This window comes from Pezoporus flaviventris, unplaced genomic scaffold, assembly GCF_033815535.1.
Source record: "Pezoporus flaviventris isolate CSIRO_AGI_PZ_B2104156 unplaced genomic scaffold, CSIRO_AGI_Pfla_v1 ptg000001l, whole genome shotgun sequence".
NCBI lineage: Eukaryota > Metazoa > Chordata > Aves > Psittaciformes > Psittacidae > Pezoporus > Pezoporus flaviventris.
The window spans coordinates 51178765-51190819 of NW_026892549.1; the positions used below are offsets into that span (position 1 = coordinate 51178765).

Consider the following 12055-nt stretch of genomic DNA (forward strand, 5'->3'; position numbering starts at 1 on the left):
TAAGATTAGTATCCATGTAGTAATAAATCTGTAATTTGTAACCAAATGCCTTCCTAGACAATCTATCTCCAGTAATATATTGTCAGACCACCATTACTGCTCTTACCTGGTTTTGATTAATTCTTACATAAACCCTACAGATTTGCTTGTTAATTTCTCAACTTAATTAAATTGATTGCTTGTTAATTTCTCAACTCCCTAACTTCTGCTCACATTAAGTGTCCTTTACAAAATTCAAACATTCAGCTACCAGTGGAAAATAAAGTGTCATGCTGGTATTAAGATAAACTGTCTGGATTAAAAAACAAGCCTTGATACACCATAGGAATCAATTATCTTGGTAAAGTCTGAAGGAAGACATTAGTTTTAGGATGTATTTTAAGATCAAGAAAGGCAGGACAAATGCTTTATGATAGATAATATTTATATTCTTAGTTAAGGGATTAGAAAAAATTAAAGCATTGGAAAGAGCAAAATGGGTATTTTTTAATTTGTTTTTAATTGTGTTGTCTTTATAACAAGGTCGTCATTATTGCTGAACATGCATAAATATAACAGCAGGCTTTACCAAATGCAGTGAAAATACGCTATTATGCTATGAAAAAAAGAAGAGTTGGAAATGGTGAAGTCACATTCCCATTTCATGTAAGAGTTCTAGAGCTGTTTTAGGAGTGAATGTAGCTTTATATTTGCAAGATAACTGAAGACAGGGCCCTTGCCTTTGCCTCTGTTCAGATGAGATGTACAGCATCTCACCAGTCCTCAAGTGAAAGGGCTGAAGGACAGATAAGTGATGAGCCACAGGTTGTACCCTTTGCAAATAACATTGCAATTTTTTGCTCAAATCCCATTTGCCTCCTTGAAACAGCAGTACTTCATGTGTGTAGATTTGGCTTAGTCTGTGGATATAAAAGCAAGTATGATAACCAGTTAACTTACAATTTCTCAGAAAATTAGACTGGAATCTTAAAAACTTCATATATCTATATTAAAACCCTTGACTGGCAGATATATTTTTACAGAAAAAACTTGAAGATGTTTTCAAATTTAGTCATGTATCACCCTCAGGGAGGCAGTGACAATTTCTTGCTGGGTAGAATCATAAGAGAGGCCAGGGAAGAATGCATGAGACTGGTGTGAGGAAATGGATATGATTTTTATTGAGATAACTTCTCAAAATTTTAATGTAAAACCACACAAAGATCTCTGTAGATAAGCAGAAAGATGTTCTACTCTCTCCTCAAAAGCCTATATATAATGCTGGTCCAAACAAGTATCATCCAATTAATTCCACTGGCTTTGTTGGAAAGTATAAAACACTATGAAGACTACCACCCTTAGCTGGATAAAATGACATTTTTCTAGTATCTAAGCAATTACAAATGCTACTGCCCTGGGTTCAGCAGTAGCAGTCATTTTTCTCCTTCTTAGTCGCTGGTGCAGTGCGGTGTTTTTGACTTTCAGCATGGGAACAGCGCAGATAACACCGATGTTTTTAGTTGCTGCTTAGTAGTGTTTACTCTGACCAAGGACCTTCTGAGCCTCATGCTCTGCCAGGGAGGAGAGGAAGCCAGGAGGAAGCAGAGACAGGACACCTGACCCAAACTAGGCAAAGAGGTATTCCATATCACAACATGTCATTCCCAGGATGTAAAAGTGGGGGCAGTTACCCAGAAGGGCTAGATCACTGCTGGGGTTGGGCTGGGTATCGGTCAGTGGGTGGTGAGCAGTTGTATTCTCTTCCCTTGTTATTTCCCTTATCATTATTATTATTGGTGGTAGCAGTAGTGGTTTGTGTTAAACCTTAGTTACTGGACTGTTCTTATCTCAACCCATGGGTGTTACATTCTTTCGATTCTCCTCCCCATCCCTCTGGGAGTAGGGGGAGAAAAAAGGGGGGGGAGTAAGCAAACAGCTGCGTGGTTTCTGAATGACAGGCTGGGCTTAAACCACGATTAATCTAATACACCTTCATTAGACACTGACTTCTTTTTGCAAATGGTATTTAACATGTTTTAGTTTTAATACTAAAATTGGATGGATAGAAGGACTAAGCAAAGGGGAATTTAATGGTGAGGAAAGAAAGTAAGCTGGAATAGTGGAAAGGAAGAGAGAGAAAATATTTGTATGAAGAAACTTTTTTGAGAAATACTCAGTAGAGGGTTTTATCTCCAAGTAATATATGAACATTTCCGTGCACATGTATCATATAGATAAACTTTTGAAAAATAAGACTCCTTTGCGATTGTGCTTAGTAACCCAAATTCTTTTGGATTACTTCAAATATTATTCCTAAATAATAGTAAGATAACCATTTTTCTTTAAATTGGCAGTTTGCCTCTTGAACATTTATCTCAAATTAAATTTGTGTGAACTGAAAATATATATATTTTTATTGGGCCTTGCTGCTGCTCACTGTCTAATCAGAAAATATGTGATAGATAACACCAGAAGCTCTTCTGGTCTTGAAGGAAATGTCTCATCAGGAAGGACTGCTAGAGAAGAGGGCTAAATATTAGCTATTGGATACTAGATCTATTTCTGCTTTGGAGAACAAAAGGCCACAGGTTAAATAAGTGAGTTTCTAACCCCATACTTTGAATTTTAATGGTGAAGGCTTTCACTGCTTAAAATATTTCTGTATTGATAGAGTAAGTAATTATTGCATTATAAGAATAGTTAATTATTATTTCTCTTTAAAGTATTATAATTAAAACTTCATGCAATTCATATATATTCCAAAAGTATTGGGTGGGTTTTGTTGGTGGTTTGAAGCATGTCCAAAAATTACAGATGGGGTAATGTTTGAAAAGGGTGATGACAATTTTTTAAAGCATAGAATGCCATTTCAGCCAAAGCATAAAGGTAGTCTGATGCTTTATTGGCATTTGAACCATAAAAGGCCTTTTAATATTTTGTTGAGATGTGTGTGGTAAATCAAATATTTGATTGTAGAGCAAAGCAAGAGGTGTGCTACGTGGGATTACAGTTATGATTATTTTTACCAATCATTTTATAACTCTGTCCTTTGCTTGTTTTCCATGCATAGGGAGTTGGCCTTTCAGTCCACGGACATTTCCGAGTTGCTACAGAAAAGACAGTTTTTGCAATGCCAGAAACAGCAATAGGTAAGTATTTTAACTGATTATGACATGCTAATGTGTTTAAAGTTTCACTGTTTGTGTAATGAAGATGAAATGTCTTTGACTGAAAATAGTTGAGGTAATGAAAGAATTTTAAAAAGGAATTGGAGGTGACCATGTGTGGAAAGTATCTTCTATTAAATTAGTAGCAACTTATCTATGTTCTGGCAAGCTGATCTTGAGGCTCTTAAACCTAGGGTTTACTGTCTAGACAACAAGAAGACTGTCAGGATACAGTCTGTAAAAAATGGAAGTAGATCTGAGGAGCTAAGTCTTTGCTACAGATGTAGGCAGATGACGTCTGAAGATCCCAGTGCAAGCATGTCAGCTCTGCATTTGGAATTCAGTGTGAGTCAAACTCACTGTACTACAAGCTGATCTGCAATGTTAATGAGACAGATTTTTAAATTCTACCTTTCCTTGTAGATTATTCATGTAAGCCCATTACAGTTGCATACAGATTGTGCCTAGACGAGATTGCAGTGTCATCTGTTTTAATAGCAGCATGTACTTTGTGTTTTCTAATGTTTGATCCTACAGCTTCTTTGTCAGCTGAGATGTATAAAATAAAATGTGTCTGAGAGCTGTATGAAGATGGTGGCATGGCTCAAGAAAAGTCAGTCTGATTACAGTGAAACCATTGTGAAATCATTCACATTTTCCTTCAAGACAATCCTGGCACCAACAGGGTATCCACATTGAACTATTACAGTCTGGCATATATACTCCATTAATGCTTTCGTCAGTGTTGAAGTCCCTTTTCCCTGCTTATCAACAATGTTTATGAAGAGTTCTCAAAGCCTGTAACCTATCCTGCATTCCTCTGCAAAAATTTTTAGTTTCTGTGTCTTTCCAAAGCAAGGCAGCTGAAGAATGATTACAGTTGTTATCTTTATGTCCTCAAGCAGGAAAATGAGAATAGTCTGAAATATGTGGCTCTGTTAAAAAAATTTTTGAGAGTATAGAATTATATACATAGTTATATGGCTTAAATGGTGGTGCTATTATGTTTAGCCTTAGTTTCATCTCAAAGAATCAATTGTGAGAAGTAGCGATCATTATATCAGGACTAAGTTGTAACATTCTGCTTTTGTTGAGAGTATTTTAAGTACAGTAATGTCATTACAGCTAACGTTAAAATGCATGCTTAGCTGATAGGATTTTTGTAGTGTGCCCTGTTCGTAATGCTTAAAAGGTCTATCATTTTTCATATTTTTAAAGGGAGTTTTACATATTACCTAATGTTTATTGCTATCCAGCCTGTATGAAACATTTCACAAGACATATTCTGAAATTCTTAAGATACTGAGCTGTGTCGTCAAAACATAACCCACCAAATATAAGCAAGCTCACTATCATTTTAACTCCTGCAAAAAATAGTAGAGCAGTTCCTGCTAGCTGTAATTTCTCTGATCAGATAAATTTGGGATGAGAAAAATAAGAACTTTTGAAGCCCTTCGGATATCCTTCTGTGCTGAAGGACAACATAGTAAACTAAGTAGCTCCAGCACTAATACAACATGGATTTGCTAAACTCCTGAAGTTCATAATCAGCTGCTGAACGATAAAACCATTTGAAAGAAACAATGCAGGTTTATTTGATTTTAAACTAAACAGAGAGGTTCTTTGGCATATGAAATTATTCTAATAATAAAAGATACCACCTTTGCTTTCTTTTTCAAAGGTAAAGATGTGAGTAGTGTTATTTAAAAAAAAAATATTTACATACATTTCTTGTGTTGACAAGGGCTTACTTTAAAACAGACCATGAAGACAAGTTAAAGGAAAAGCTTAAAACTTGCTTAGGAAAGAAAGTAATCAAAAGCCTTTTAGGATCAGTTAGAAATAAAACCGCTGAAAGCTGTTTGGGTTTAAAGGCTTAGCTGTTTTGATCTCTGTGGTGTATGTTTGAAGTGTCTAGCTGCCTAGATATTGTATTAATTGATTTTTTTCATATGTTCACTTGTTTCAGTAGGCATTAATTACACCTTTTCTGTGAAAGGAAAACAAACCATTCATTCAGCTGCTACATTTTCACACAATTGCTCTGCATTTATACACCATAAATAAAAGGATATAGATAGATATGCCACTTTGCAAATAGAAACAAAAGGCAACTCTAGGTTGCAGGATTTTGACATAGATAAGATAAAGCACTGGAAAGCAGCCTAGATGTAGGAGGGTGTGGAAAAAAACACTGGTGAGGAGAACAGAAGACGAAAGTATACATTGTAGGAGGTAGGCTTTAAAGTGATGTTATAATAATAGTGGACACTTTCTTGTAGATCCCTCTTAAGGTTTTAGCTTTCCATGAGTTATTTACTGATAAATCTCCATCTCTGGAAGATAAGGTAGGAATGTAGGAGTGCTACCTTTATCTTCTACTTGGCAACTGCAGAGTTTCACATTTGATTGCAGTTATATCTGTCTCAGAGTACAGACTGCAAGTCAGCATAGGCTTTTAGCCTCGTCAGCCCAGCAGACATTCAGTTCTTCTCTTATTTAAGTAGGGATCTGAGAAGTGATTGGTAAACGCTATCAAAAGGAAAAAAAAATCAAGTATATGGCATATGTTATGAAAAACCCAGTAACAAGTATGGGAAGCATTATTGAGAGAATTGAGAGGAATATGTAGAACAGGGACAAGAGAAGTAAAATTATAAGAAGAAAGGTATACAGGGACCTTGAAAAGGATACAGTAGAAGCTATAGGGAACTATATTTATACAGCTAAGTAAGTATAAAGTGGATTAGTCACACCTTCACTAATTCTGCTTTTAAATTCCTTAATAATTAAAAGAAACTTTCATTCAGTTTAGTGCCTCTAAAGCAACTTAAGGTAATCAGCTTAAGTTGCTGTAGAGCTTATTTAAAACTGATTTCCCTGTGTATAGCCATGTAGGAAGGCCCTATAGATCCCAGTAGGAAGATGGCTTTTCCTCCAAAAACTTACTGAAGCATGGGGAGAATAGTACTTCAGCATCAGTATTTTAATTGCAGTAAAGAGGAAAAGGTTGATGCAGTCCTGATGAATGGGGAGAATAATGTAATTGTCTTTTTATTTTGGAGGGCATTTATAAGTTTGGTTTTGAAATGAGGATTTTTTTTTCAGTAGTAGGATATCCAAGGGGAGACAGATGAATAGAAACATAAAACCAAATTACAGTCTTGGCATCAATATTCTGGATATGATGCCTCAAACTGAGACGGTAAAATGCAGAGTAGACTATTCGGAAAGTGAGTACAGATGGAGAATACAGGTGATGAATTGGGGTTTTAGGGCTTTTAAAGGACAAGACATTCAGCATTTTAGAACAGCCGTATGTCTCAGTAGCCTGTGGTATGAGGAATAAATCAGTTAATAGCAGCACACTTATCAGCGGGAACAGGAACAGAATACTAGAACTAATAGGAAGTGGTGCCTAAAAACAACTTTGTGATGTATTAGAGGCAGCAGAACTAAGGGAGGACAAAGAGGGAACCAGGGGAGGAGCTGAGAGATGGGTGAGGACCTAAGGCAGTGATAAAGTTTAAAGAGAAGCTGTCTGAAAGAAACCTCCACTTGTTTCCATCCAAGAGGGAGGAATATTCAGGGACCACTAATTTCCCACATCTTAAAATACTTGTCGTAGGGTCTTTCTGTAGTACATACATTGACTTTTTTCTCTTGTGACAGAAAGCAGTTACTAGTGAGTGAAAATTTACCACCTTCCATCAGAACCCCATTTAAAGTCCTTATGTACATCTTAATCTTCTTAGTAAATGTCTCTGCTTTGGCAAGTGTTTTCTGAGTTTCTTACTGATCACTTGTATTCTTTTTCATTTATGTCTCATTTATTCTCCCATAGTGAAAAACACACCACCACACTTAATTTCTTCAAAAGACTTTCAGTTTCATGAATGCACTCTCGGTCATTATTTCCAAGTAGTAACTGGACACTGCTTCTTTCCATTTCAGTTTCTGATATTGATACAGATAAGCTTAAGTTTCCTTAAGTTTGTTAAAATTTACAAGAAGTGGTTGACTTCATTTTATAGGCTATTATTGTAAATAATAGAATAAGGTAGATATTGACAGAGTGATGATTTGAAATATTTAAACTTGATAAAAGTCATATTTTTCAATTGCAACTTTTAAAAGTCTTTTAAATTTTATTCACAGCTTTAAATGGTTAAGGTTATCCTATTACATAGATTTAAAAAGTACGAATTTCAATCACTAAGTTGGGAAGTTTTATAATTTTTTAAAATTGCAGGTTAGTCATAGTCCTGTCAAAGAGCCAGGTTTTAGCTCAGCATCTCGTGCCTCCACCCTGAAGGCACCATGGCAATATTGTTGATCTGTTAATGAATTCTCAGCCCCCAAAATTGTTCAAACTCAGCTGTGCAAGAGGCACTTTATCATTATTTGACACTCGTCTTGTAATAAAAGATTTCAGAGAGAAAGCAGCATCATGTTTGAGTTTGCACAAGTTAGTTCATAATTGTTCTGTTTTTTGCTGAGGGCAACCTTGGTTGTTCAGGCATTTGAAAATGGCTCAAAAATTGTTGGCAAATAGAATTAACACTATTGTTTGGTATATGTTTGTAAATTATGTGCCAGTGGAGAGGTTACAGTTTGGAACGTGTTCAAGAGTTTGCTTGCAGAAAGGGTTTTGGTGACAAGAGAAATGTCAAACCAGGTCAAGGGGAAAGGGGTGAGAGAGCTGTGCCTAAGTCAGAGATATGAAAGTGAGACAAGCAGAAATAGCTACTAAGTTACATGCATGATTGGACAAGTTCTTCTCCCTTCACATTTTTGTTTTGTTTATTACAGGCCTTTTTCCTGATGTAGGTGGAGGATATTTCTTGCCAAGACTATCAGGAAAGGTTGGCTACTACCTTGCACTAACAGGATTCCGGCTGAAAGGAAGAGATGTACTGAAAGCTGGCATTGCTACACATTTTGTTGAATCCGAGAAGGTAAGCTGCTAACCAGTGCTACCAAGAGTGCAGCCAACAACCATAATGACAAGTATGAATTGTGTAGCACACCAATATACTTTTACTAACGTGAGCATATGCAGGGGCACAATTATATTAGCTGGGTATGAACTGTGAACGGGGATCATAAAATACTCTCAATCTGTCATTATAACACTTGCCAGCTAGTGACAGCTTTGCTTGGAAGAGGGAGCAAATGTTTCTGTCTTCATGATTCTTCTGTTGAAGGGCATGATTTACTGGCATGATTTACTGAGCATAACTGAGGGTGCTTGGAAATTGTACAATTTAGACAACAGTGCCTGAAAGTAGAGATTATTTATACAACCATAAAGTGTTTAATCTAGGTAACACCTATTATGTGGTCATAATTAGTCTCCTTAACAGGTATCCTATTTGTTCTTACAGTGGTTGTAACAAATTACAGAAATTAGTATATTTGATAGTCAGAGTCATAATGTAATTTGCAAGGACATAAGTGAAGGAGAAACAATGACTTGCTTTCCTTCTCTGTGTAAACTCTCAGGGCTGTCATTGTGCAGCTGGCTAGGTACTATTTTGAGCATAGCATGGTTGCCAGGCTCTTTCTCTTCCCTCTCAGACTGTTGTAGGCTGGCTTTACCTGCTGCAGCTGCAGCACTGCATTGGGACTCTGCTTTAGAAGCAGAGTTCTTTGCTGATCACCACAGACATCATTAAATCCATATGGTTCAATAGTGAAAAGTAAAATCTGGCTGCTTGTATTGTTTAGTTGGTACTTCTTCGAGATGTCTGTCGAAGTTGGGGGGGGGGTTGAAGGTGTGTTTATGTCCATATATGCTATATAGTACTATTACCAGGGCACTAATACTCTAAGTAGTACATTTTAGTTTTCATTAAATCTTCTTTTTAATAGCTACCTGCCTTAGAGAAAGACCTGATAGCCCTGAAATCTTCTTCAACAGAAAATATTGAAGACTTACTGAACTCTTACCACATGAAGGTAAATCTGATCAGTTACCAAAAATCAAGTAGAATTGTTAAATACATGTAAATAGGAATTCTTTTTTATCTGTGATCATTTGTTTTATGGTTAAAAAATGAGTTTACAAACTCTTCTCACTATAAAATACCAATTTGTAGCCCTAATGCCAACAGTAGTCAAAATTAAAATTTAGAAGTTCTTCACATTTTATTCATTTTGGATGCTTCTCAAATACCTACTGTGATCATTTCACTCTCTTTTATGAGTGTAAGGAATTTTCCATCCAGGAGCATGATGATTCAGAAAATGTATTGCTGCTTCATTTCCACCCCCCTTCTTTATCCTTAGATTTCTAGTGTGCTGTGCAGAAGGCAGAATAGATAGACACTGGTAGACTGGGAGTTGTTCACCATAGCAAGTGCAGTCTGGGGAGCTGGCCTAAAATTCAGAGATTCTGCAAACACAAATGACAGGAGTGGAACTACTGGCCTAATCCAAAGGCTGCAGAAGTTATAATGCCAGTCATTAAATGCTACACTGCTCACTTGGAAGTGGTGTTATATTTCCATCCCAGAAACTTTCTTTTTATAAACCTGAAGAAATGATTTTCTAGCTTGATGCAGTTGACAAATTTTAGCATTATTTTGATGCAGACCATCTGCAGTCCAGATTTGAAGCCTGAATTTAAAGACTCAAGTTGTTCTTTTAGTTTCTCAAATATTTTATATGTTTGTAAACTTGAGATAATGGAAAGACTGAATAAGCACAGGAGTTATCAATAGGATAAGTATTAAAAGAGTGCAGAAATATTGTAGGGAAAGCATCTGAAGTCTTAAAGCAGTATTTCCAATGGGAGAAAGGTCCTGTTTTCCCAGTGGACAAACCCATAGTTCTCTGATTTTGCAAGTGAATGTAACTGTATTGATAATACATAATTAACGTTAGTATAAGGTCCATGTAATGATGGGCATGAAAAGGGTTTCTCTTTACAATAAGTTTATTCAATGGCTATTTAGTTAATTTAGTTGAGATGTGTGATGTAATTTTATTTCAAAGGAAAGGAAACTTCTGGAATCAAATCAGGATTCAATGTATTCAGTCAAACTGAGTATTACTCACTAGTTGTTTAGCTCTGAAGTGAGTGATGCCTACTCTTGTTATTTCTGTTTTGGCATTACTAAGTTAATATGCTAAGATTAATTAGAAAAATAAATGGGATAATCAGTACTACTATGGGTATTAGCTTATTCAAAATAGAAACCTGTGAAGTAAGAGTGATTATATGTTACAGTATACTACTTTACAAAATGACACTGAATGGAAAAGGAAGCAGTGTATTTTTAGTTATCAGAGCTGAAGTGACAGGGAACCTTTCTCAGTTTCAGCTGTTGTTACTGAAAAAATCTGCTTATGTCCTACATCCCTTAATGCCAAAAGATATGAAACATTTGACAGCCTTCCCACATGAGGCGAACAGATCTATTACACTCTATTTGTCTAACTAAAATTTTGTAGAACTACTGAGAAAAGATAAGGAAGAGAAATGCAGGTTGTGTTGTTTTGCTTGTGGTGGTTTTGTTTGGTTGTTTTTTTAAATACATACATGCATGCTTGTATATTTTTAATAATAATATTTAAAACCCCTCATTTTTTTAGTAGGTGTTTCTACACTAGCTTTCTTAGTGTATTTGATAGAAATGTATTGATAGAATAAACATGATTACTTGTGTTTGAGATAACCACCCGAATACACATACATAGGAGCTCAGACCAAGCGCTGCATTGTGGTGACATCTTTAACATTTACGAGATAAGTAATAAGTTCATTTCTACACACTATGAAATTGTAATTCATTAAAAATGTCAGTGTTATGAATATTAAATGTTCATTTATCATGATATATTTGTAACACAAGTGATTGAAATTTTTCAGTACTGATTAGCTTTTGGTCTAAAATAACAGAGTAAAATATGTATTTGCTTTTTCAATAGAGCAAAGCTGATGAAGAAAAGGATTTTGTACTTGATGAGCATATGGAGAAGATTAACAGGTATTCAGCAATCTTTGTTCTCTTTCACCTTTTGGATAGAGAGCATGAAGTTAAACCCACTAACAGCATCAGTGTTCCACAGATAAGGTGACAGAAATTGCATTCAAGTTAGTAATTTAAAATTTTTTGTCTTTAGAGAACTTTATCTGAATCTCATAAAATATTTCACTCAGCAGTATACTAAATACTCAAGCATATTTGCTTGATTCATACACCATTATATTAAGCAACTGCCCTGATGCACTTCAAAAGGAACATTTTTCTATAGAAATTGGATGGGCATTTAAGAGAATAATTGTTTAGTTGGACAGGGAATTATATGTAGTACATTCATACTCATTGATATAATGTCATTTCTGTGATTGTTTGGAACTTCTGTGTTCTCAGAAAGGGAAGGAGAAATGTGTCATAAGAAGCAACTAAAACTCTTGAAGTATGGCAGCATAGAGACAAAATATGTTGATACCAAACCAGTAGAATGGAGCTGATAGCTAAACATTTGATGTGTTACAAAAATACAGATAAGACTGATGGCAGTAACTGAAGTTTCTGGATAAATAGAGTTTGTAAGTGAGGCTTATTGAAATGCTAGAGGTTTGTAAAGGAAGAGTTAAGTAAAACTGAACAGCAGGGAGCACATCGCTAAGAAAAGCCAAGTAAGCTTGTTACTCTCTGTTCCTAAGTTCTGTGTTACTAGCACTTCACAGGGAAGAGGAAGGTTGAAGCAGTTCACTCATTAACTTTTTGTTTCAGTCTTTTTTCAGGAAACAGCATGGAAGAAATTGTTAAAAATTTAAAGCAGGATGGTTCTGCTTTTGCCATTAAGCAGCTAGAGGTAACATCTATACTATTTTTGTTAGAGGTTTTAAGTGTGGTTTTGTACTGTTTTTTTCCACAGGGCTGACTTTAGTCACT

The 12055-nt window shown here is 35.6% G+C and overlaps 1 protein-coding gene across 2 annotated transcripts in view; it reads left to right on the forward strand.

Annotated features, from left to right (window-relative positions):
- The window catches only part of HIBCH (3-hydroxyisobutyryl-CoA hydrolase), a 41815-nt gene that overhangs the window by 16786 nt on the left and 12974 nt on the right, over window positions 1-12055 (forward strand). For both annotated transcript variants that reach the window (XR_009744152.1, XM_061457499.1), the window contains exons 7-11: window positions 3050-3128; window positions 7959-8104; window positions 9021-9107; window positions 11082-11140; window positions 11894-11975. Coding sequence is in view for 1 of the 2 variants with exons in the window: in XM_061457499.1 (XP_061313483.1) it covers window positions 3050-3128; window positions 7959-8104; window positions 9021-9107; window positions 11082-11140; window positions 11894-11975 (453 nt within the window). In the remaining variant the exon portion in view is untranslated. The remainder of the gene's footprint in view (window positions 1-3049; window positions 3129-7958; window positions 8105-9020; window positions 9108-11081; window positions 11141-11893; window positions 11976-12055) is intronic.